The sequence below is a fragment of the Protopterus annectens genome, chromosome 1.part1 (assembly GCF_019279795.1).
Source record: "Protopterus annectens isolate FY-2018-M chromosome 1.part1, PAN1.0, whole genome shotgun sequence".
Classification (NCBI taxonomy): domain Eukaryota; kingdom Metazoa; phylum Chordata; order Ceratodontiformes; family Protopteridae; genus Protopterus; species Protopterus annectens.
In genome coordinates this window covers 14,289,368-14,316,982 of record NC_056726.1, presented here as the reverse complement: position 1 = coordinate 14,316,982, position 27,615 = coordinate 14,289,368, and the positions used below count along the sequence as shown (strand labels likewise).

Sequence of the window (27,615 nt, the reverse complement as noted above, 5' to 3'; positions counted from 1 at the left end):
AACTTTCTGACAGAGATCGGTTAATCAAGATGGATACTGGGTAGGCCAGAGCATCAGCTGCGATTTGTAGGTATTCACTTGGGAGGTTGTCTGCTGCTAATTTGGTGGGTTTACGTTTAATTAAGAGTTTTAATGTACTCTGGCAGCAGTGTGCAAGCTAGTTTTCCAATAATTATTTCCAAAACTAAGGAGTATAAACATATGACTGAAGTGGAACTGGGTTTGAGGATTTTTGGTATGGATTGTATTGTTGTGTTTATTGGTGTCTGGAAATAAATTCTAACACAAGAGCAGTCTGTAGATGCATTTGCAGCAGTTAACCATGGATGCAGAATATCTGATTCCCGTGGAGTGTCTTGAGGTATTTCATTGAGCAAGGTTTCAAGTTCCTTATATTTTGTGTGGGGTGTGGGTCTGATAAATGTGGTGACGGCATTTGACTGAACTCCTTCAAAAGGTCATCTGTTGGAAAAGGACCTTTGGAGGATTGAACTGTTGTAGATGTAAGTACTGTGTTTTGTTAACCCTACCTGTAATTTGACTGACTTGTTTCCAGAATTTAGTAGGCTGATAATAAAGAGAGATTGGTTGATATAGGACTTTGCCTTCTAATGGCCTTTTTAGCTAGACTGTATAATAGAGTAAATCTTTCTGTATGTTTTTTTGTAGGTGCATTTTCCACATTCAGCCACCAACTTGCCCAGATCATCAAGCGGGGCTAATCCAACAAGTTGCAGTGGTGGTATGTGCCTCTTCTGTTACTCCCTCCCTCCCTATGCATGCTTGCTGCAGGGAAGGGAAAGCCTTGTCCCATGCCCAGGTTAGTCTGCCCCCCCCCCAGACCAGAGCCTTATGGAATCCATACAAGATCTTTGAGCACATATTTACATGACTCTACCCTGTCAGTAGCTCACATATTGAGTGTTACCTATGGAGGCATATTCGTCTAGCCCTATTCCTGCCACTTGGTGGCTAATATGACAGTCTGCATTACTGCAAGGATCTCCTATACCCTGCCAGGATGCAGGCAAAGTCCTTCACACACATTCTACCCTGCCAAGGCTATGTCCTTCCTGTTGGTCCTTAAATGTTTGAGGGGAAAGCAAAAATAAAATGAGTACTGTGACTCATACTTTTTCAAGTAAGCTATGAAGAACATACATTTATGGATGCTAATGCTTCCAATGTAAGATATTATTTTTCCAGGGGAAAAAAAATCACCACTCAGGATCAGTTAGCCAGCAGAAAACCACCTCCACTCTCTTCCCTTAAAATGGATGAGCCATGAGACATTCATCAGCCATCTTCATCCACCCAGCTCTCCCAGGACCGGAGATGCTAGTCAAACTCTGATTGTCTAGGTCACAGTCAGACTGTCATCTGAGCTATACAGCCTGGTAAATGTTTCTTTCTTTTCATCTGAGTTTTGTTTCGCATTAGATCAGGCTTTAGTTTGAAGTGAAAGGACAAGGAAAGTTAGTGTAATAGCAGCTATATTGACATCTTGGCAGGACAGAATATGGTTCCAATCACAATTTGATAGCAGGATGTAGAAGCTTGGGACATTTTGGCCAGTTTGTTTCCGTAAGTAAGTTAGTTTGGATAACAAGGCAGAAACACCCCTGGAAGCTAAACCGAGCCCAGCGAAATAATAGCACAAGACAGAAAAAGAACACGAGGAATGCACCGTTTCACACCCTGTATAAAAATGTAATGAAGCACAAGCAAAGCTCTTTCTCAGTGCTTAAACACATACTAATGAAATCACTATCTAAAAACCACAGCTAGCCAATCAAAACAAACAGTAAATTAACAAAGGTAATTATTAACGGAATTTAAAAAAGAAAGATGCTAGCTTAAGAATGCAAAAGAAAGGTATTAAATCCTGTTTTAATTGCAGTTTCTGTAACAATACTAATACAAATACTTTATTTTGCCACCCCATAACAAAGAAAGAGATTGAGAGTTCATGCCACATGCTCTACTAAAAATGTGATTTATCTGGCTAACTGCATCTCCTGAAGTTATTTCTACATAGGAAAAACAATCAGAAATTAAAGGAGTGCATCAGTTCTCATCTGTCTGAGGTACGGAGATGTATAGAAACAAACCAACTATATAAACATATTGCTTTAGAAGGTAGCACACACAGATTTAAATTTAGGGTTATCCATGTTGTGCAATTGGGTCTACGAGGGGGTGATATAGGTAACAACACTGAAGCAGAGTACAGATGTATAAATTACTTCAGAGAGCAGATTTTCCTCCTGGTTTAAATTTACGCAACCGCATTAAACCTGTACTTAAACACAGATGTAGTATTATTTAATATGAATATACCTTATTAGGATACAAGTTTATGTCTAGGTTACTTAGTTTTATATTGATTGTTCCTTTAATAATTACCTTTGTTAATTTATTGGCTGTTTTTTAAATAGAGTGATTTAATTAGTATGTGTTTAAGCAGTTTTTATACACTGTGTGAAACGGTGGCATTCCCAGTTAGTTAGATTGGCTCGTGAGATGAATTAAGGTTGTTAACTTGTCCCTGTGATGGCACACTGATCACTTAGGTTGGAAGAAGAATGGAGGTATCAGAGGCAGAGATTTTATTATAGATATTGGTAATGATGAGATGAAGGTGTGAATGATTTCCTTGTTTGACATTAGGCCTTTTAGGTTTATATGTCAACTGAACAGACCTTTGTCTGCCATCCATTCCCTAGAGGTATTATTTTTCCAGGGCACTAGGTTTAGACTCAAATGTGTAGTTTTTGCGAAATACATTTTAGAGACCTGCAGAGTTTCCTAACAGAAGTGACTGCTACTTCTCAATATATGATGATTAATGACACCTGTTGATAATCTGCAGGGTCTTCTAAGAACTATATACATTTGGTGTTTAGAACAATCTGAAGGGTTGCTTTTCCATTCTGACAAGCCTTGGTCCCTTTCTTTGAGATGAGCCAAGTATATTTGCCACCCTTAAGACCTTTTGTTCTTAATGTAGAGAGTCTACCTTGAATGAGTACAATTAAGTTATAAAAGAAGGACAATGCTGTTTACATCAGCACAAAGGAAGTATTTCTTATTTCAGTTTGTAAAATGTCTAAACATTGTTTTTTATGATCAGTATTATATTATATACGTTTTTTTAAGTGGAACTCCTAAATCTCTAAAAGCTGGTTGGTAAGTAGTTACATTGGTTTTACTTTCATCCCACTCATTGAACATAAAAGCATTTAGACCCTTGTTGTTTCAGTGGCAGAGAGAAGGCATATGTCCATATCAACAGCTACAGAGGTTAAGAGTTAATTTAGCAACTCCAATGGTGTAGAGAGATAAAGCCCTGACTACTCTCCATGTGAAAAACGGAAAGGCTGCCAGCCCAGCTAGATAGAATTTTGTAGATAATTCTATGTCATTGTAAATATTAATATAATCCACAGACTGTTTTACAAATGTAAGAAAACTAAATGTAAGAAAAACTGTGTTATATGTTCTGAGCTTCAAAAATGTAACCACAGTGCACCCTGCTGGAAGAAAGCTGATAAAGTAAAGCATTTTATTACTATTTGATCTGGGCTCAGAGACGGGATATTTGGATGAAGGAATTCTTTCTATTGTCTTAGGACAAGAGTTAATTGCTACATTTTACATGTATAATGTCTTTTATTGCTGTGGCTTCCTGACCAGGTGCAAGATTACTAAGAAATGTAAATTTAGATTTTCTTGTAGCCTGGGAGCCAGAGAAGTGTCAAGAATGATGTAATCTAAAATGAGTCAGCAGTGACGTATTATTAGTTTAAGAGATCTGAGAGAGAAAAAGAGAGCATTGTGCATTGATCTTCAGAACTGACAACATCACCAGCACTTGCTTGCTCTCTCTGTATGTAAGTAGGATCTTAGACTTTAGTATTTCTCTTAGAAATAGATAGAAAATAGTAAGATTAGACTAGCTGTTTTCTATATTTGTCAGACTGTCCAACAATATTGTTTTAAAGTATTTTCCTCTGATGTCTAAACTCTTGACTAGCACTGTGTTGAAATGAGAAGATCTATCTTGTGTTTTTATTATTTATTATTAAATATTTTTAAACCTTTCAACTGTGGCTGTTTTGTGTAGAGATAATTTAAGCTCTAGAGTACTTGCATGTATTTAGTGATACTGTACTAAGACACTCCAATAGCCTTAAAAGTTCTGGTCACACTTACTAATTGGATAATAATATTGCACAGTAAAATTGGACACCCTTTGGGAAGGGTCTTATAGTAGCTGATAAGTAGGGGTTCTGCTGGCAGTAGATTTACTACCTTATAGCCTAGGCAGAAGGGGATTACCTAGTGAACCTGTGTCAGCCTTCCCCAGGAGTGTCTGTGTGTTTGTATATAAATCATGTCTCAAAGAGTGTGTGTGTGTGTGTGTGTGTGTGTGTGTGTGTGTGTGTGTGTGTGTGTGTGTGTGTGTGTGTGTGTGTGTGTGTGTGTGTGTGTGTGTGTGTCAGCTACTTGGGCAGGGACACGAAGCACTGGTTGGACAGAGGGAGTGTTGAGAGGACTTGGCTTGGAACCCTGGCTAAGGATTCCTCTCTCTAGCTGTGCCAGTGGGAAGTCTTATCGGGGATCTGGAGAGAAAGGGTGGAAACAGCCCCAGACTGGTTGTGATCTCTCTGTGCTCTTAAGGGAAATTGTACTTTACTGTGTGTGTACTTGTTATCCTTCCCAATGTGCATGCCCCTCACTGGTGCTAGTGGTGAGGACTGAGGTTCCTTGATTATTGGGCCAGTGCACAGGCGTAACACCCCAGATGACACAACTTCAAAGCCGAAGAATTTGCACAGAGAGGGGAGAGGAATAGCAAGGCAGAACCTGGTTACCCCTGTCTGAGGAGAAGTGTCTGGAGACATGCCCAGAGTGCAGATTCCAGGTATAATCTGTAGAGGAAATTGGAGATCAGAGGAGGCACTTCACCTTCAAGGTGAGTCTGTTGAGAGTATGTCTCTCATGAAAGCAGGGGACACACCTCTCACATATTTCCATTACATGCCACCCTCTCAGATGTAGCAGGTGTGCATCATGGGAACAGGTTATGGGTAAAGACATAAAACTCTACCAATTTACATAGATGGTAATGGCTTCTTTCTGCTACTCTATCCTTTCCCTATGGAGGAATGAATGGGCCTTAGGGCTGTCACCTCTGGGGAATGGACACGCTGACTTGGCAAGCAGGAAGGGGGTTTGATGGTCCACTTGGGGGGTGAGGAGCAAAAAAAAAATTAGCTTGGCATACCAACAAGGTAAGCTGGTGCGGGAAGAAGATGAAGTGACCAGTGGCCTAATTTTTATTTCCAAGGGAAAAATGGGACCTAATGCTGTCTACAAAGTAAACCTAACAAGGACCACACTATTTTTACAACTGTTGAGACAGACATGACAGGTAAAGCCCTCAACAAGCATTTCCACCCTCCAACACACTGGGTAGCACAGATGGTCCCTGGTTACCCAGATTTCTGCATCTCTCCTACATTCACCACCCTATCTGTAGAGTTGCTATATGACTGACTTTAGCAAGCTAGTGGATCATTTCAGTGAATGGTTCCTCAAAGACTGACCAATAAAACAAAGTCCAGAGAATGGTGATGAGTTTTACGAAGATCAAAGTATATTTGACAGGAAAGCATAAGTAAACTAACAGTGCTCTGACTCTTGTTCAAGTCAGTATGCTAAACAAATATACAGTGTTTAGGGTTGTTGATGCTTCCATTGTGAAATATCTTTTTTTTAAAGAAAAAAAATATCTTTCATGATTTCAAGTTGAAAGTGTTACAAGTGATTATACTTTTTCCTTTTTTTATGTTCATCTGATTTCATCTGTATCTGTAACTTCTTGTCATATGTTTTCATAAGTTTAGAGGAGGCTACTAAGCTAACAGCTTAAAAGCCCTTCCAAGCCTAGCCAGTATAACCCAGTTTTACCCAATATATGGCACCTAGTGGTAAGAGGATGGCATGCATTTGTACTTTTGCTTTGAGTATCTTGCAGAATGCCCCTGCCCATAAGGGACATAGGCGCCACCCCAGGTGTGACTTTTTGATTCCCCAGCCATTGCTCCAAATTGTATTTGAAGAGGGCCAGGGAAAGGCTCTACTTAACATGAATAGGAAGCCTGTTCCAAAGAAGGGGTGATCTCTGAGACACATATTTATCTCTTCATCAAGTTTTGTTTGAGTCGCTGACTAAGTTTATATCCTTAGATCAGGTGATCCTCATCCAGTTTGACTTGTGGATGTGTAGAAGCTCAAACAGCACAAGGATACTCCCAATATGAAGTTAAGTGAAACCTTGATTACCACTTTGTGTGTGCTGGGCAGTAACAAGAACAAAAAGCTGTGCTGTACCTCACACTGTGAACTATTTGAGTTGCTGCCATTTCTAAACTAGCAATTCCTTCAGCCTGCCCAAGCACACACTGTATTAGAACCGACTGCAGTTACAAGTGTGTCCACATGGTGGCAGTTTTCCCTCCAATTACCAACTTTCTTCACATTATGCTAGTGTTCTGTCCACTCAGTACTTTGCATAGGTGTCTCTTACCAGCTCAGCTGGGTGGTCCACACAGTGCTACCATTTCTTCCATTTACCAACCAGGTAAATATTCTGCCATCATTCCTTCCATTTACAAGCTCTATTGGCATTTTGCCATCTGGGTCTGTAGTTCAAAAATGTTCTATACGGTTTCTTCTGGCTCATCATTGCACATGTTTGTAATTTGCGAGTTTCCAATCTCAATGCTTGTTTTGGCTCACTCGATGCAGTAAGTTTCTCATGATTCACAAGTAATACTGTTTCCCTCATTACTGCTAGTTTTCAATGCATCTTCTCTCTTCCACGGTGTCTTTCAGGAAGTGACACCTTTACACATCTTTAAACCAAGGTCCACATTAACTAAAATTACTTCATCACTTTTTACTGTTTTAAAGGTTTGTACAGATGTACTGAAGGAGGCAACCTAATACCCGCACTGCACGTGAGCCTTCAATAAGTTACAGCGGTTCTGATTAGTGTGCTTTTTTTTGTTGTGCGTAGTCAGTTTGGGACTCACACAATTGCTGTATTAAGTACGTCCATGGTTTTGGTCTTTGAATAACTGTGCAAACACTGAGTTTTTTCTAGTTTAAAACAGAGCTACACAACTAGACATCTTAAATTGTGTCTGATTTTTAAGGTTTTTGCAGTAATACTATCACTTCATGGGAGCTTCTGGCAAATGCTAGTTTTGATGTTCACGTCCATATTTCTTGTATACTAATTGTCATTCTCTCGTGTTCAGTATCAAACTATACATTTATTTCATAACATTCAGTTAAGCATTTTGTTTATTTGTATAAAGTTTTCAAATTTGTATATGATTAGGGTAAATATATTGTTATTAAGGCATTCTTTGTCCTTTGTAGCATACCTCTCAACTGTGCAGAATCTCACAGAATTTCCAAATATTTGCATCATATTTTTGGCCCGTTCCTTATAAAATGTCTTTTCCTGGAAAATCAGTGAGGATTGCTATCACTAAGTAATGACAGACGTATGAGTTTAATATTTCGATCCTTCAGAAAATGCATGATAATGCAACACGTTATCCTATCAACTTTGTAAGATTGTAAGAGCAATACTTAAAATCTGTCCCTGGTTTTGGGCCTTTACCCCCTCATTATTTTTGATTTTGTCATAGGGTTGCCACCTTTACGAATGACCATTTTGTGTGCCATTTTTTACTGAAATGTGAGCATTTGCAGGACAAACTATACCTCAGATCAGAGCTAAAGACTAAATGTCATGGTTTTGCTAAAAATAACAGCTCAGTTTTATAGAATTTCAACTGTGTAAGCTTTTCCATATAACATTTAGGTCTTTCAAATACAAAATAATTGTGTTATGCAACTATTAAAGGAAACTTCAGAAATATGTTTTTCTTAAAATCTCAGGACATTTGTCATTTTTCATTTTTTTTTTGCAGGACACAACTGCCCTGATAGGGTCTGTGATTAACCCCATCTGTCTAGAATTATTGTGCTAACAGGCTGATAGCCATGTTTTACTGTTACTTACATTACAGACTATGTACATTTAACAAGTTACAGCACTACTTATCTCACGCATTTTTTCGGACTTATTTTTTGGTTGTGGGCAGATGAAGAGTAAGACAAACAAATATGGTTTACTTAGAAATGGTCTATTCCTTGTGTAAACCTTCTTAGTCAGGATCTGGATAACTTCTGGAATGACTAGATCAGAATCAAAGTTTAGGGAGAACAACATTATTTGAAGGAAAAGCATATTTACAATAATAAAAAACTGAGCATGAGATTACTGCAACTCGGAAAAAGAAACTTCTCATTTTGCAACTGTCCATGTGAGGTAGGGCCATTCAGACATATGAGTTCTATGAACTGTCTTATTACTGCTAATAAACTATGATACTTATGAATGGTCCATACTGTAACTTTCTTTTTTTGTTTGTTTATGTATGGCCTTCAAGCAAATAAATTGGTCAAAACAAAATTCATCGGCAGGTGTATGCCATGACAAGGCAATTACAAAAGGCATGGCATAAAACACATAAGTAGTGCATTCTGTCAACATACATAGAATAAGTCTGAATAATACCAAAATGTAGGAAGGGCAATAAATATGGCATGTCCCACTGTGAGACAAAGTATCCAAAATGGATAACAAATCTTATTCATAGGTTCATAGGTTTATACTAGGCTATCTGCCCTAAGGCATTTATAAGCCTAGCCCAAATTTTTGTGGCTTCATACGCCACCTTATATGAAGCAGTGACACAGATGATTCCCAGATATGATTCCTAGGTCTCCATCCACAGGTCTCAGATTTCAGTTCAAGCTTTCTCTTGAACAGAGCCACTGGTGCTCTGCTCACATGGGACCGGTGATTTTGTTCCAGCATATGAGTGTATCCGTGATAAATCTATCCCTTATATCATGCTCTATTATTGCGGGTTTAGGTTTTTTGGTGCTTTTGGATTGGTGGTTTTGGATTTTTTTTTTTTTGAGGTGGAGCATGTCCGGGCTCCTGGGCTGACATGGCCTTGGTACCATTACAACGACTGAATGAGCTGCAGGGTATAAATCGCTAATATGACAGATTTTGGAATTCCCTTTATCCTTTTGTGATTTTTTTTTGGTCTCCTTCTTTTGGTTGGTTGGGTCTCTCCAGATGTACATGATGTGGGGCCCTAATGGATCATTTGTACTGATAAATGGTCTGATAAGTGGAGTCTGATAAGCTCACTAGACACTGGATGTGATCCTTGTGAATCCTTCATGCAATGTAGAAGGTCTTTCAGGTCTTTCTAAGCACTCTTTCAAACAAAGAAAGGCCACTGTCAACCTGGTCAACCAGGTCCCTGATCCCCCCTGATAACCCTAGTGGATTGACACCTGTATATGGTAGCTTGGGGTTACCTTGTTTCTTTCTTGGTTTTTTGTCGAATTTTATTGGCGTTTTTTTTTTAACTTTGCTTCAGGCCATGGCTCTGGCACCAGCTATCTGTTTCCCCTTCTGAAGATATCCGTGTTCGCACTTTCCACCACTAGTTTGCAGTGCCCAGTTTCTGCCCGTCGCCAAAGTCTGTCAAAAGTCCTCCCCCATGTTGGCCTGTACTTCTGAGTAGCCAATGCCAAAACAAGAGGGCCAAGGGACCCCCTGTGGGGACACCACTTTGACTCGCTTGAGTCTGACGCCCAGCAACTCTAGCCTGTGGGGTTCTCTCCTTAAGCCAGTTTGCAACCCATCTTGTGACCTGCAAGTCCCTATATCTTTGTTTATGAGCTCCATTATGATCCTTGAACATATCTGGGAGTCCACCCAGTTCCTAACATAGCTGAAAAAGGCCTTATGATTGTCAGTTGATTTTAGAGTGCTCAGATTTTTTACTAATAATGATCTTTTGTTCTATCATAATAATAGCTCTCTCCTCTTTGTATTGTTGTTAAATGGGGGGGTCCACCAGACTGGACGTTTGCCCTTTGTGGAAAGAGTCTTGGTTTTATTTGGGATTGCCTAATCCATGCAGTCCTGGAGGTGTTCATTTCTTCACTATGGTCTTTTTGTGGGGGGGGGGGCGGGATGTGGATTTCCAGTGAGATTAGTTTATGATCAGATCTCACGTCCCCATGTTTGTGACAATGAGATCTAGTATATTTATACATTTATACCCAGTGTCTTCAGCAGTGGCTGTGAAGTGGGGTTCCTGAGTTTGAGAGGGTGGCCTGTAGCATACTACAATTTGTAGAGCAGTTTTTTGCCTATGGTTAGTTGCACCTGGATGGTTAGGCCAACAGAACCAGGTTCAGTTACAGCACAGACACATGATGTTCATACTGAGAAGAAGGGCCTGAGTGCGTGCATTTTGAGATTTAGACTTCTGGCATTGAGCAGCATTACCCTCAGTTTCTTCAATTTGAGCCTCTAAAAAAAGGCACTGGGGGGTGGCAAGAGCCTGCATGTCATCCCAGACAGACACTGGATCCCCTTTGAATGACACCAGACATTAAGCCAATTGTTAAAGCTGATCATCTTGTCTCTATATTGTGGCATCATTCTTGGTGAAGGAAGGATACTGCTCAGGGTCAGGGTCATACTTGCCTGGCTACATAATCAGAGAGCCTCTCTCTGTCTCTTTTCATGTGTCCAGGGAGCATGGACAATGACTGTGTCATATTGCCGTGCAGTGTGGGTGACCAGTGCTTGTGTTATGTGGATTCTAGCGCCCGATGGGCAACTACTGTGACCCTCTCCTTGTTCAGCCTGGCAGTGTGTCTGACTATGGAGTCACCTATGACAAGTATGTTTGGTGTTGTATTTGGCCTTAAGCGCTGTGACTGCTTTGCACACTGCTTTTGTGGTTTATGTGTTGCTTGTGGGGTGTCTTGAGGTAGCAGTTGTTTGGGTGTCTGCTTTGGAGGCCTCTGCTGTTTAGGTAAATTTTTACTCAGAGCCTCAGGCAAAAAGAAGGATGCAAAGCTAACAGGCAAGGGCATGTGTAACCATCTAAGTAGCTGAATCAGAAAAAGCCTGAAAGCATTCAAAAATCAATGGTGACAGACAAAAGCCAAAGAAACTGAAGAAGCTAATAGAAAGCACAATGTGCACAAATTGTATAACACCCTGCCAGCCTGCAGCAGAAAGCTCCCCCAACAAGCTACAGTGCTAAGATCGGAAAATGATTTTATTCTCATGACCAAGGAAGGAATGTAAGAAAGCTGATGTACAGCATTTGGGAAACTCCTGAACCACCCACCACTGATGACTTTACCAATGATTTACCTGGGGAGGAGCTTTTACACAAGCTCAATACAATACGTTCAGGCCCATCAAGCCAATTATGAAATGAACTAGAGCATATTTGTCTGCATACTTCCTTTTATCACCCATAGGTCTTTTTGGTCTTGATATTTTTCATGACTGCTTTCCTTAACTATGACTTTCCAACAACTAACAAGCAACATATGAAAGGGCAGAATGTAAGAAAGAAAATACCACTAAGACTGGTAATTTAAGATATACTGTGGTGAAGATATTCACCATTGTTTATTCTTTTTATTTATATTTTTTGTCTATGTTCATATTTTCATAGCTGAATTATTTATATGTTTTCAAAGGGCACAGTGTGAAATGTCATGGTTAGAAACAAAAAAATACACTGTCACTGTCCTCGTTTAATTTATGATGCTTTATATATTGCCAGCTGTTTATTAGCAATTGTATTTCCGTATGTACATTATATCGCCAAAAACAACACTGTCTAATAGGACAAGCTATAGCATAACATCAGGTGTTGAAGAAAATTGTCATTGGTCCTTGTGCAGTTAACTCTGCCAATTCAGAGTTCTGTCATTTTGTGTTATTTAGCTTATAATTATGAAACTTGGTATATATTTTCAGTTTTTTTTGTTAATATTTCAATAGACAAGTACTCAGAAAGGAATTTCTTGCCATAATGTAAAAGCTTACATTTTCTGAACAAAAATGTTCACAAATGCTTAGCGTTTATTCAAAGAGCTACATACTGCAAGTTGGGTTTATTTTTTTTACCTAATGTGAAGGAAAATGGCTACATCTTTATTTCAAATGTATGCTTTTGCACAGCTGGGGAGATTTTGTGTTATTTATACTTTAGTGAGAAAAATATGCATTTGCAGTAAAAATCTATGCACTTTAGCCAGGAATGTAGCCAGAAATGTCCACGTTATACTAACACAGTCATATTGTTACCTCGTACTACCTCACATTGGATGTAAAAGCATATGTGTCTCTCAAAACAATTCACTTAAGAAATGTATGTACTATGTTCAGCAATTTTCCCTTAAAGCCATAAAGGCAACATTTTCAGGCAGAAAATGTTGTCACTAGACAGCTAATGAACAGATTGCCTGACTACACCCTTGACTTTAGCTACATTCTTTGAAAGTAGGTAAAAATAAAAAAAAAAGAGGTTTACTATGAATAAGCATGTCTTGTTTAATGGACACAAAATTATTACAAACCCAAAACATCTAAAACCTTGGAAGATGGTTACTCAAAACAATGACAATCCCAAAGTCACAAAACAAGCAACATTTTTTTCTGCAGTGGGGACTTGGGGGTTAAAACCCCCTACACTTCCTAACTAGATGTTTTTGGTATTACTGCCTACTAGGTGATATTGTGTTTTCAAAGTCATATGTTGAAGAGGAGAGTCTGCATGGCTGTGAAGCACAAACATTGCAATTCACTTTCACATGTATTTTTAATGCATCTGTTTACTGGATATACCTCACAAGACACGTGTCCCTTTTTTTGGTTAAGTGACATGCTCAGTCACAGAGACGGAAGCTCATTAACAGTTTGGAGCATTAATCCTCTGTACTAGCTACCAGACAATGGTTTACACAAAGAAGGACCAAACTCTTTAGCAACATAAGAGGAAACCACCATTGTAGGGGAGTTTGAACATTTCCAAGGACATCTGCAGCAACAGAAGCTATTAGGTCAGCTCGGCACTATCCTGTTTCTGCAGGAATGAGCCTGCGTCTTCACTGTTGTTACTTCATACTCCCCAGAGCTGGCTGTCCTACACCTGTGTACCTGCACTGCAAGTTGTTAATTGCAGCTGGTTTGTGATATGGCTTTTGTCCGTCTATCATACCTTTTTTCCAATCACTCATCAGTGCATTCAATCCATTTTGAGCTTCTGCTTTGAAGTAACAGACATGCCTGGTGAGTCTCAGGTGGGGGACAGACTCCCCTACAAATTAACCAGCTTAGCATTTAGGCTGGCAGTCTGTCTTTCAGGTCATTAGTGGGCCCACAAATGTTGCAGTTTCAAGACACCCAGAAAATGCAATAAAAACTGTTTGGTCATTAGTGGGCCCACAAATGTTGCAGTTTCAAGACACCCAGAAAATGCAATAAAAACTGTTTTAAGGAACCTTTATCCAAAAAACCTGGTCATTCATTAAAATATTATTCAATCACAAATGGTTGAGTGAACAAGGACAAACTACACTGAAAACCCATTTACAGAAATCAAAATAAACATTTTAGTTGTTTATTGCAAGAACAAGAACACTCATCCATCTACCTACTTAACTGAATAAGCTACTTCAATAAGGTGTCTTTATTCCTCCCACAAGGAAGGCATCAGAGAGAGAGTCTCCTAGAACTGCTAGCTAAAGTGAGTTTATCTGGACCAATCCTTTGTACTCTGTTTCTTATTAGTCCTGCCACCCTGTGTGTCACAATTGGAAACCAGACCTGACTCAGGCTTTCTGGATTACCTCTGTAGGACTAGATACTTGTGAGCACCAGTCGGTTTTGCAAGGACAAGGTCACAGGAGTGTTCAAACACAGTGAAAAACAAGGTGATGATTTCTGTTATGAGGGAAGTAAGAATGCATGTTAATAGCATGATATATGTGCCAGTTCCAGGTCATTTACCTGAATGCTGATTTACCTGAAACCCAAAATCTTGAGGACATTTGCTTGAAAACTCATATACTGGAAAACTCATTTGACTGAAAAGCGTAGAAGACTATAGAAAGTATGTGGTGATGTAATTTCTTATCATAGGACTTATTAGGGATGGGAGTCTCACAGAGTATGTGTAAATTGCAATGGTCAGCATCATGTTGTACCCTCAGATGTGTAGATGTTTGTGTTTGCACCCCATCACTGATTAACCACATATGGTATCGTTGGCTTTACTTCCCTGTTGTGTGATCATGGAGTTACTATATATAATTAAGGAGGATGTGGGGGGGCAAAAACATTTTTATGGTTTAATTGTTGTGAAGATGCTTTTCAGGCAAATGAGTATTGGAGCATATGAGTTTTCAAGCAACTGAGCTTGAGATTTTGGATTTCAGGCAAATAAGCATTCAGGTAAATGACCTGGAACCCTGCAGGACATCAGATAAAGTAGCTAAGCCATGAGTAAAAGTAATGAAGCAGTACAGGTAGCTAGTGTAGGTGCATGATTATAACAACACTGTAGTCTAGGAGACATGCAAAAAAGTCAGAAAACGGATCATATAAATTAACAGAGAATATAAATTATGTAGCTTTAGTAGGAAGACAAATTAGAATTGTAGACATGGGGAGCAATTCATCTGTATTATAAGAAAGGTGGGGCTCTGCTGAGATACAAACATAAGCTGAGAAAGTAATAGAGAAGAAAAGAAAAGAAAAGGAAAACTGTATTCCTGCTAGCCAACAAATGCACACTGTAGAGAAATTTGTAACCTTGAAAAGGTTCACAGTATAAGGGAGAGATGCATATATTCCAAACATTTTTTAGATAATAACATCCAGTATGGTAGGCTGTTGATAGTCTCCCCTAAGAACTGCTAAATATCTCAGTATTAAATGCAATAGTCAAGTGATTAAAACATATGTATAAATTACAGTGCACGTAGCTAGTTTACACATAGGTAAAGTGAAACAGAACTCTGTGCAAGTCTCAGATCAGAGCGTTGATATGTTTATTACCTAACATAGTCACAGTTAACTAGCAATTTAAGTTTAACAATTTTCTGTAATTAACTATGTACTTACTTCTTGTTATATAAGAAATGCATAATGTTTGTGTCTTTAATTTGTTTTCAAATTTCTTGCTAGATATTTATTTTGCTTTTGTTTGTCTATGTATCTGAGCAGAATACAGATGATGTGTTTTTCGTCGTCTTGACTAAAGAAGAAGGTTCCGGCCTAGGCTTCAGTGTTGCAGGAGGAGTGGATCTGGAACAAAAATCTGTGACGGTATGTACTGTCTCAGTGCTGTTGTCCATAGTAACATAAGCTAGGTATTAACTGATACCCACCATATATTAAATGATGTCATGCTCTTGGTTGTGATTTGTTAAATGAACATATTAAATGATGTCATGCTCTTGGTTGTGACTTGTTAAATGAACATATTAAATGATGCCATGCTCTTGGTTGTGATTTGTTAAATGAACATATTAAATGATGTCATACTCTTGGTTGTGATTTGTTAAATGAACATATTAAATTATGTCATGCTCTTTGTTGTGATTTGTTAAATGAACATATTAAATGATGTCATGCTCTTGGTTGTGATTTGTTTAATTAAAATAGTTAAATACCACAACTGGGCTGGTTTACAGAAAAACAGCATCTCAGTAAAGTTATAAGTGGATGTGGTGTTTGTCATCTATTTAGTTGTATAATTTGTGCACATACAGTCATTTGTTCATTGGTTGAATTTATTACATAACTGTACAACATGCGGCTGGATTTTTGTACACAGTGCATGCCTTACTAGTGTATATATTACTAATGCCTTTATGTTGTGTGTAAACCAAACTTCTGAATCTACTATAGAACATGCAGCAGATGTACTTGATTTGTTGATTCATTTCATAAGCTTCACCAGCAAAGTTGCTTGTTTAAAAAAGGGGTGTACTTGAGGGTGGTGGAAAATTGAATGGGTTGTGCAAAATTACAGGAATAAAAAAAAATCATACACTTCAAACTGTGTGGTATACAGAAGTCCACAGATCAAACATAAAGTATAAAGAAGGCATCAGTGTACATCAAAAGTAAAATCTAGAAATAAGAATAACATTAGGAATCAGTGAAGTGGTCCAGTAAAGTAAATGTGCAAATTTTACTCTGCAATGTTGTAATATATTGCAAAATTGTATTTCTCACCACAAATACATCTTCTGCAGTTCTAATTTCCAAATCTGTCATAGATTTGGTGGTATATTCATAATCTGATTTCGTTTCTTCCTTGGCTAGACTTTGTTGTTTTTTGGTCAATATAAAAAGTTAGAAATGTTTGCTCCAGAGTTCAGGAATACAACTCAGGCTCACTAGAGAATCACAACAGGAGAGTAAGTTTATGCTGTGGCAGAGTGGGTTCTTGTAGATCTCTGCCAAAGCAGAATGTGGGCAGTCTGTCACAGTTTGTATGGCCTCCTGGAGACCAGGAACCACACACAAGTGTGCTATCATAGCAGAAAGGGGGAGAAGTAGATATTCAGCATCTCTCCCCTCTGGTTACAGACTGGGGGAGCCCCTAACCCCTGCTGAATGTTGGCTGCCTGTCCCCTTCTGCTTCTTCCCACAAGTCTTCACTCCCATGGTTTAACAGATTAGTAACCATCAGGTTACACCTACCGATGAGCTGGGGAAGGGACTCCCCTATTGAAGAGGTACATCCAGGATCACCAGTAAAGAGTCGTAGAGGAATTGGGGAGTAGATGGGATGAGATGACAATCTGGATGCTTTGCAGCAGTTTGGGGAGATGGAATTCAAGAGCATGATGAAAGGGGTCTATATTAGAACATCGAAGTTTCAAAACTTCAAATGTTCTAATATCGAACCCTGTTACGCGAAAGCTAAAAACATCGAACATACAGAACAGCAAATTTTTTCCTAGGGAAAATATTTGTTGTTCCAAAAGACATACACACAACATGAGCACACCAAACAAATAGCAATCATCACACACACACCTAAAATGTTACACCTAACCCTACACTAAACTATAGACACACCATTAACTATCCACTTACCTTACCCAAATCCTAACCCAAAGGTCCGTCACTATTGCACACTTACCTAACCCGCACCCTAACCCTAACTCACCTAACCCACCCTAACCCTCACATCCACACAATCGCACACATACCTAACCCGCACCCTAACTATATCGCACACTTACGTGAACCCGACCCGTAACTTTCCACCACTGCACTGAAAATACCAAACCAACAGAAACAGACAACCAAATTCTTATCCTAGGAAAAAATTTGTTTTTCTATTGCTTCGATATTTTCAACTTTCACGTAATAGGGTTCAATATTAGAACATTCAAAGTTTTGAAACTTCGAAGTTCTAATATAGACCCGATGAAAGACATAAGAATGAGAAAAAATATGTACTGCAAAGTTTTGGCAATGTTCCTTTAAAACTGCTTACCATATTAATTTTTATTTAATATTTGCTTGCTTGCTTTATTTACTTATTGAATTATTTTCCTGGCCTTTATGCTTTTCTTAGTTTTAGTGTGTTTTAAGCTTCTTCTGTCTTTCAGTAGTTCTTAAAGAATGGTATCAACATTTATCCATATTTTCTGTACTTCCAAAATTATTTCAGTGTTAAGAAATCTTAATATAAAATTGTATTTTCCTGTAATTCGGTAGTAAGTTATTTCATATGTTCTGATACTTCTACAGTACTGAAGATGTTCAGATTTTAGATTTGATTTGACGGCAGTCCAGAATGCAAAAGAAATAAGGACATTTCCTGCTCCTTATTGCTGTATTAGTTACATATAAAAAAAAATATTCCTGCACTTGAATACTGATCTGGGTGTGAAGCGCTGCTGGTGGGGGGGAATAGATCAAACAGATGACACCAGGTGAGAGACTATGGGGCTTTGCCATAGGTGTTACTTGTAATGGAAACTATAGGGTGATGCCATGCTAGAAGCATACTGCTTACCTTCAGCAGCAGAAAGGACTTTGAAACAGATACTTAGCAGTCACACATGGTTACAGGTTTGTGACACATGAGATGTGATTTTATGCCCTTTCACATTTATGGATGGCTCATTCCCCCATCCAAGTTCAGTGTCTATTTCATTATTTAAAAAAAAAAAAATAAAACTCTCACTGATGATAACAGTGCAGTCTCCCATTCCTGATTTTTTTACACCCTTCCAGGACCTTGCCCAGTAGTTCAAGTACCAACACCCAAACAATCCATTCATTCAGATAACATGGGAAATGGGCATTCCTGAGCTGGGTGAGAGTCGTATGGTCCATTCCTTCCTGCCTAGAAATTCCAATCAGCCCTTCTATTCCCTGGTAAGAATCAGGTGGTAGGGAGCAGACCAGCTTGCAGATGCAGGAAGGCAGCCTCCCGTTTAGAGCTCTCTCTCCCCCTCACGGCTCCTGTGAGTGTGCTATTGCTGACCATGTGACAATTAGGCTCAGCTGGCTCAAACTCCACCGTGTTAGACTTTAGTGGTTCTGCTACTTGTCATCCTTTTTTTGGTGAACTAGTGTCACCTCCCTCCCTTCCTGTCTGAGATGGGAGAAGTGACAACAACCAATCCCATATCCATGCCATTTCCTACAGGAACCCAAGCCAGTACTCAAACCTGGGTCATCTGCAGTGTAGCAAGGACTATATCACTCTATGCCTGGAACTAGCACTCCTTTTCCTTATTCTTGAAGAAGGAGGGTGAAGGTCAGTAGTGTAGAACAGTGTGTATATTGTACCTAGTCAGCCACTGTAGTCAGAGAACATGTGCATATAAGTTAGAGTACATGCAAGATCTGTGCCATTTTGTAGTCATTCAGGGTGAGTGCAAGCTTGAATAGAGATGCACATGTGAGTGTGTTAGAAGTAATGAGTCAGTCAGTAAGCATATGAAGTTTGAAGTATATGTTCCAGTTACAGCTCCTGATGTGTTTATGTACAATAAATGACTTGAACCCATCCCGTGCGCCACTGTCTCATTTGAATACACGAGACATGTGACATGGTGTCAAAATGGGATCCGAAGTTGAAGCAGCTCGCAAAACATGAGGCACACATTTTGAAGTGGAGCAATATATTTGGGAGTGAACTCACAAAATGGTCAGCGGTTCTTTGAAAGTCCTTAAATTCGTTTCAAATGATTTTCAGTCGCTAGACATGTGGCATAGCATTCAAGTGTTCAAAATAATATCTGAGTTATTTGAAATGCCTGAGACAGTGACATAATGATTAAAGTGTTTGAGATAATCTCCGAAGTGTTTAAAATGTTTGAAAAGGTTAAAATGTCTGCAGTTTTTCGCAGTAGCTAAGATTTTTCGAAGTGTACAAAGTGTCCAGAGTGTTTAAGGTATTTGCACTGTTAAAAAAAACATTTTCGTAGAGATTGTCATGGACTTGAGCAATATTGCAAATACCAGATCTATACTTATGTTTAAAAGAACTTTATTGTTATGGCAGGGGGTTTCACAGACCTGATCCACTTGTGTTTGATGATAATATTCCACAGAATTGGAAAGTGTCTGAGCAAGAAAATTATATTTTCATACAGGCTGCATATTTTAATAAAGACACAAATACAAAAGCATTTATAATTCTCAATTTAGCTGGCTCAGAAGCCATTCAGTGAGAAGGTTCATCTGTGTATGCAGGGGAGGGAAGAACCGCCACATTGTGATACAGGCTGAAATGTGGGAAGACCCTGAATGCTTAAAATGTAAAGTTAGAGAAATGTGTAACCCTCAAATGAATATTACAATGGAAAGGCACACATTTTACATATGAAATCAAAAGCCTGGTGAAACTATTACAGCATATATTACTGACTTAAGAAATAAAGCAAAAGCATGCAGATTTGGTCTCTACTCTGAGAGCTGTGAGCAAACTTTCTGTGTTGATGGTGTCTCTGGTCAATGAAGCAGTTAATACAGTAGACTATCAGTTGTCAGCAGTACTGTACAAATTAATGAGAAACCTGTAGAGCTTAAAGTAAGTAGACACCTGGTCCAAGTGCAATGTTATATCAGCACAAATGTTTGCTAAAGTAAGAGCTGGTGAGAAACTTGATTCAGCAAAATCTGCAAAACTAGTTGCTTATGGTGGTGAAGAGATTCAAACTGATGGCACAGTAGTTCTTTCATGCCATTCTGCTGGAAACAGCTATGACTTGCAGTTTTACGTAGTCAAAAGGCACATGCAGTAACTACAGGCCTCAAGGACAGTCTGAGAATGGGAATGCTTTTATTTAATAAAGAGGTTCACCATGTGAGTATGAACAACAACAATAGTTTTACAGAGAGTTTTTTTTAATGAATATGCTGTTATTTTCAAAGATGAGATTGGTAAACTTCCAGTTACATATTTTATGAAGTTAAACCATGAAGTAAGTCCAGTTGTCAGACCAGCATAGAAGATTCCAGTAGGAATGCAGAGCAAAGTAAAATCAGAACTAGACAAAATGGTGAATTTAGGTGTCAACTCCAGCAGAAGAGCTGACTGAATGGGTAACCTCCATGGTCATAGCTCATAAGAAAAGCTCAGACGATATTTGAGTATGTATTGATCCAAGAGACTTAAACAAAGCACTTAAGTAGTGTCCTCATCTGATGCGCACAGTAGAAGAGGTAGCTGCTTTCATGCCAAATTCCACTGTTTTTTCAGTCTTAGATGCAAAAAGTTTCTTTTGACAAATTTTGCTGGATAGCAAATCTTCATTGTTAACTACATTCAGCACACCATTTGGTAGATACAGATTTTTGAGAATTCCATTTGAAATAATTTCTGCCTGTGAAGTCTTTCAACATGATAATATAATAAAGGTGTTAAAGAAGAGGACAGAGAAAAACAGAGGGCCAAGGTCTGTAAGCAAAACAAGATATGGTGTGTGTGTTCTTAAGCTCCTGATTTAAATTCCTTTGAGGCATTATTTATGTCTGTTGATGCATTTTACAATAGTGACACAGCCTATAATTTGGTGATAGACTCAGTATCTGTATGTCTTTCTTTCAGTTGTGACATGCACTTGTGTATGCACTCCTGAAAGTCTTCCACTTGGTAACTGCCACACCCCAAAATATACACTACACAACTGCTGTAGCATTTTTCACCTCATTGCCTTTCCCTGGTCTTTGCTAAATTCTCCTTCCCACCTGGAACCATGTTGCTGGGAGTGCAGCTGGGCATTCGGCTCTGTATCAGTGTCACATTCTGAACTCCTTGTCTAAGTCAAATTTGTCCATACCAGTAATAAACCTGATGCATGTATGTAGTGGAGTCTAAACCTGTGCCGGCTGTTAAACATTTGGGACTGTATCTAACAACGAAGAAAACAGAATCTTTTCTTTCTTACAGGTACACAGGGTTTTCTCAAGTGGTGTTGCTGCTCAGGAAGGTACGATTGAGAGAGGAGATTATCTTTTGTCTATCAATGGTACATCTGTAGTCAGACTAACCCATGGCGATGCTCTGACAGTTCTACATCAGACCCGGCTGCCTAGACAGGCCGTCATTGTAATCAAGAAACCAAAGGATGGGGAAGCAGGATCTTCTAGGCATGAACTACCAGCAGGGAAATATTTCACATCTGGAAAGGATGTCACCATGGAAACAGCAACAGGTATGATGTTAATACAAGGACATATATCTCAGTTTTCTGTTCACTGTCTTTATACAATTTATGACCATCAGGATCCCCCTCGTTGGACACAACACATTTATTCCCCTACTCTAGGCATTCTGCCACTTGCAAGGGCCAGGGTGACAGCTGTCAGGAGGGCCTGTCACACAGGCAGCCATGAGGACTGTTTGTACCCTCACCAGCTTCCCAGCAGTAAGGGTATTTCTGATATGGTCCCAACCATTTCCTCCGGGAGGACATGAAAACTGTATCACTTTGGGGGCCACTATACCTTCTCCATTTGCAATCTTGTTCACCTATGACTGAAGGCTACCACATGCATGCCTTGGTGCATCCCCACACATGCCACAGGATGACCCCCTTGTATTACCGCCCTCCAAGAGATTATGACATTAGGTGATCCCCCTCCAAAGGATAAGAGCATCCATCCTCCCTACACCCAGTTCCAACAGATTACCAAGCCTCTATTCTAACTGTGCTCATTGGGGCTACATTCCTGCAATCTTACTAGTGATTCTGTAATTGTCTTCATTTACCTGTGCTTTGCTTTTAAGCCCATTACAAGTGCAACCACTTCAAATTATTAAGAATGGCTCCTGGATGTTTTACCTCATTAATAAGTTAGACTATCATATTGCCTGAGTTGAGTTTGAGAGGTGCACATCAGATGACAAGTAGCTCTTCTGGAAACCTGGAGTGGAAGTTTCAACTTTTTATGGTCTTGGAAGGTAGAAGGCTCATGATGTAATCCGAGATTTTTTTAGATCTTAAAGAGCTTGGAAATATTTTTCTAAATGTGGTACAACAGTATATCAAATAATTAATGCAGATACTGTAGTTTAATGTTATAGTTTGCTTATTAAGAAAGAAGTATCACAAGCACTACAACAAGGTCCAGATACGCTGTGAGAACTGTATGCCCCTTATCCTTCGCCTCAGTAACTGTTTCAAAGAATTCAACCAAGCTGATGTATCTTTTACAAAGCCAGACTGGTGTGTGTCCAAGTATATCAAGTCATCTGTTTTGGTGCTAATTATTTCAGCTGTAGTCCATTCCAGTGCCTCTAATGACAGTTCCCAGTGTCATTAAAGGAACCGCCTTTATGCAAAGGCTCAAGAGCTGCCTTTCTTCACACTTCAGGGACATAAACAATGGAGTGACTCTGGTTCAAAAGTTGATGAGGGAGTTCTGCTAGATGTGACTTTATGCTTCTCAACAGACATCCATGAATATTGTCAGGACCCATAGAGGTAGTATTTTTAATTTTGGAAAGTAAGGACTTGATCCAGACTGATCTCAGAATGAGGGCTGTGTGTGATGGGGGAATGGAAATGACAGAGGGGTGGTCAGGGGGAGTGACGGTGGAAGAGAATTTGTCAGCAAGAATATTAGCAATGGCCTTGGGCTCAGAGATGCAGGTACCATTAGAGCTATACTAAGTACAGAACTGATGGGTTACTTTCAAGCTTCACAGCATAGCTGAAGAAGTTATTGTGGTTGTCTTTTGATTAGTTTCAACTCTAGGTTCATAGCTGGCCTCACATTTCCTAATGGTAAGTTTGAAAAACTGACTTATCAGTTTTAAATCCCTTTTTTTAATGATGAAGTGGTCATCTTTTGGTGATGGCCAGGATTTTCTTTTTTATAGAGTTTGTTCATGTGGTTGTTCCACCATATCAGTTTAGCTCTAAACTTGCCGTCTTGCTTATGAAGGCTAGGTACAAATGCCTCACTGCTTCTATCCAGGAGGAAGTAAAATTCAGAGGAGAAGGCAGCAACCTTAGTTACAGGATTTGCTGGGGAGCTTATTTTCATTAAAAATTAAATAATTGGTTTTGGAGTAATCCCTAAATGAAGATGAGTTATTCAGACCACAAATCAGGTTTTCATAGAGATCACGTCTAGATGGTCATGTTTTACTAGGAAGGATGTAACAACAATTGAAGTGGTGAAAATTATGCCAAGCAGTTCAGTATGTGGAATAAACTTTCTGGCAGTTGGCTTAAAGTATTAAGGAGCTGTTTCCTGTGGTCCAGGGGTGCAAGGTTTGATTCCCTCAGCTTCCATTGAGTAACTCTGAGTAAATCACTTAATGAGAGGCTGCTCCCAAGTTGAGTTTGAAACAAGTCCATGGAGATCAGTGCAGTACCCCAGAAAACAACTTCAAATACATTTCAATTATGGTGTTTGATGACACAATATCAGCTTAGAGTTTCTGAGCTGAGACTTGAGTTTGGGAGAAAGGATAAGTTTACTTTTTTTGGAATTGTGAAAAAGTTAAGAATTTGTTAACCAGGCTTCAATAGATGAGAAGGATTCTTGAGTGATATTCTGCAGGCTGTGAAGGTTTTCGGCACTATATAGAAGGGTGGAGTCATGGGCATATTGGACTATTGTGGCTTATTTAAAGGCCTCTGAGAGATTATTGATGAAGATATTGAAGAGTATAAGGTCAAGAATGGAGCATTGAGTGATGCCTGTAGAAAATGGGAGAAAAGGAGAGAATTGTGTGTGCCACTTTACAGCTCGGAGTCTGTTAGTAAGATGGCAGTGGAAGGAACCAGGCAGTAGAGAATTCATAAAACCTAGATTTGAGAGTTTGTAATAGGATGGGGTAGGAGACCATGTCAAAGGGTTGGGAGAGGTTGAGAAAAAGAGCTCATAGTTTCCTGAGTTCGTTTCTATGAGTGTTAATTGTATTAGTGAAGTACAGGAGGGCAGTTGTAGTACTATGATAGTGTGGAAACTGTGTTGGGAGGGGCAATGAAAGCAATTTTGGGCAAGGTGTTAGGTGAGTTGAGACTGCATACAATTTTCAAGAATTCTAGATAAAGGGGGCAGGGTAGCAATAAGGTGGAAATTATTATGTTCTGTGCAGTTTTCTCCTTTGTGTTGTGGTAGGATGTAACTTTTTTCCATGAGAATGGAACACACAACTCAAGACAGAGAGGTTTATGAGTGTGGACATTTGATAGGCTATAGCCTCAGCTGAAATATTTTGATATTCAGCAGGTAGTTTGTCAGATGTGAGGATGATGTACGTTTTTTTTTTTGTTTTAAAAGAATATTTTTAATAATGGAGGTGGGGAGTGGCTGTATCAAGAAGGAATGTGAGTTACATTTATTTTTATGATTTGCACACTCGAATGGGAGGGTTTTTTATAGGTTCATAGGTAATTACTAGGCTAGCTGCCCTTGTGAGCCATTTTAAACCTAGCCAGTTTCCTTTTTTGTGCTCAAATTAACCCGTCCCATTTGGTAGGAGGCTGTCCTTAACCATTTCATGGTTGATAATTATATATTACTGCTAATGAGAATAACTGTGATCATGCCATAGATAATTTCAGAGGACCCATGCATGGGATGAAGCATTTAGGAGCTGTCTCAGTCCATTAGTAGTGCAGGGGGTGGTCCTGGAGTAAATTTTCCTTTTCCCATCCATTGATCCAAGTTGTGTTTGAATATGGACAGGGATTAACTTTGCTTTAATGTGGATGGGGAGTCTGTTTCAGAGCAGCAGTATCCTCTGCAAGATATACCTGTCCCTTAGAAACATTCTGTTGATGCTGCAGAAGTTTAGATCCCAAGACCGAGTATTTCTGATGCCATTTGACTTGCTGATATACAGTAAATCCATTAGTACTGGTTTGGAGGATGCCTTATAAACCAAGCACAGACCAATTCTTAGCAGTCTGTAGGATACTGATTATAGTGACAAGGCTTTGAGATAGTCCATGTAGAACATGTTGGGTGTTCCAGTTGTTATATGTATCTGGACAGATACATGCCAAAGGGGGCATTACACTCAGTACTGGCCTAATAATGTCTGAGTTAAGAGGGCAATGACATATGTAGATCTAATCACAATCACTTTGTTTATAAGCTGTGTGATAGAAGGACTTCCTTACAACAATGGGGACATGTTGGTCAAAAGTTAGGTCACTGTCCACATAAGTTCCCAAATCCTGAACAACTGGGTCAACTCTTAGGGGACGTATTGTAAATGTGGTAGTTCCCTGGGGTGGATGTCTTCCCAAAAGATACAATAATGCATTTTTGCATTTAGTTTCAATCCATGATTTTTGGCACCATTTATTTATTTGAGACAAACCTTCCTACAGATTGGCTAAGTCATTTGGTGATTGAATGACTGCTCCTAGCTTGCAGTCATCTGCAGACTTAGATCAAACTTTTGTTTAATTATAGATGTGACTGAGATTATGAAATAAGTAATGTGAAGTTGTTCAATCTCGCCGTTTGTTCTTACACGTGGGTTAGGAGCCGATCCATTGGCTCTGAGTCGATCGCTTTCCAAGCTCAAGATCTTTGAGTAGCTCGAGGCACAGTCCCTATCCCATGATGCTGTCTGACTGTTTGCCACTGTAATTGATCTCACGATCTTCAGAGAAGCTTGGGCCAGTAAACCTTTTTTTCTTGTCTTTGGACAAAATTTTCGTAAAAATTTTCTGCATAGTTAGAATAGTTTAGTTTTATATATATATATATAGCTATTACGTTATTTTTGGGGCATATAGCCTATCGCATATTTATATATTTCTTAGAACTTGGAGCGGTTGCTCTTGGGCCTTTGGCCGTTTCTTTACTATAATATTGTGTGCTACCTTTGCGTCTTAGTTGGTAGGGCTCTGTCGAATTGTGTTTCCATATCCCTTTACTCTTAGTGTATTTTTTTATATAGATATTTCGATTCCTATAGATAGGTATTGTTCTGTGGATTGAATTTAGTACGGTATACTTGTTCTTACTGTACCTTTAGTGTTTCTCTTTATCAGGGATCTGATAGTAGGGGTTCTTGCTATTATGTCTGATCAGAAACAGAAATCAGGTTTTAAGAGGTGTAGCTGTGGGCAAAAAATGTCCATTATGGATAACCATGTTTCTTGTGTGCATTGATTGGGACCAGTATATTTACAAGAGGATTTCTCTATCTGCCACTCCTTCAGCAGCAGGGTTCTATTAGAGAGGTGAAGGAAGTTGGTTGATAGAGGCTGTTGAAACCAGACGTTCAGGAAGCATTGGACAAGATTGACCAGACCTCCAAGTCTTCCAAGGGGCCGAAGTCTTCAAAGGTGTCCTCGGAACCCAGGTCCTCGGTTATGAGCACCTCTGTGAAGGTGCGGTCGCTGGCTCCTCAGTCTGTGGAGCCATGCACCGAGTTGATATCTCAGAGCCAAACCCCAGTGCTGGAGCCAGTGTCAGAGGTTTTAAAGTCTCCGATCCTTAGGTCGGTGACTTCTTCGGCTCATTCGACCCATTCTTCGGGGACCCTTTCAGACATCGATGTAGACCGTGTGGTGCAGAGGCTCTTAGAGAACCTGGCATTGGCCAAATTACTCTCGGCTTGTCCCAACTGACTTCGAAGCCTGCAGCCATCTTATTGGCTGTTACTACTCCTCCTCTGAGGCTAGCCAAGCCTTCGAAGCCGGAAGGAGAAGATCTGATGGTTGTGGAACCCTCGGTGCCGAGGCCTGTCCCAGTGCCTTCGACCCCGTCAACCTTGATTTCTTCAGTTCCATTCAAAGAATCTCAGAGCCGACACTCCCTCGTCGATGTGTCAGTTCTGACTCTTCCTCATGGGGCTTCGGCGCAGATGAGATCAGGTCCATCCTCTGGTTCGGAGCCCGTGGCCTCGGCACTGGGGAGGTTGACATCTTCCTCAGAACTGGCCGATTCCTTTGGTCAAGACACCAGTGCCTTCGGTGCCACAAAGAGGGTTATGTCTGCTAAGACCCTCACATCTTTCCTCTTCCTCCCCTAAAGGGCCGCACTTTGCCTCTACATTGCAGGTTCCTACCAAGCGTCAAGACCCAGAGCTTTCAGTAACCTCATCGGGTGACCCCTGCTCTACTAAGACTTCACCAGACAGCCCCACTGATGAA

The 27,615-nt window shown here is 39.6% G+C and overlaps 1 protein-coding gene across 4 annotated transcripts in view; it reads left to right on the top strand.

Annotated features, from left to right (window-relative positions):
• PDZD2 (PDZ domain containing 2) overlaps positions 1–27,615 on the top strand; it is a 2,738,687-nt gene that overhangs the window by 2,676,176 nt on the left and 34,896 nt on the right. For all 4 annotated transcript variants that reach the window (XM_044073368.1, XM_044073377.1, XM_044073386.1 and 1 more), the window contains 2 exons: positions 15,221–15,322; positions 21,429–21,693. In XM_044073368.1, the coding sequence (XP_043929303.1) occupies positions 15,221–15,322; positions 21,429–21,693 (367 nt within the window). The remainder of the gene's footprint in view (positions 1–15,220; positions 15,323–21,428; positions 21,694–27,615) is intronic.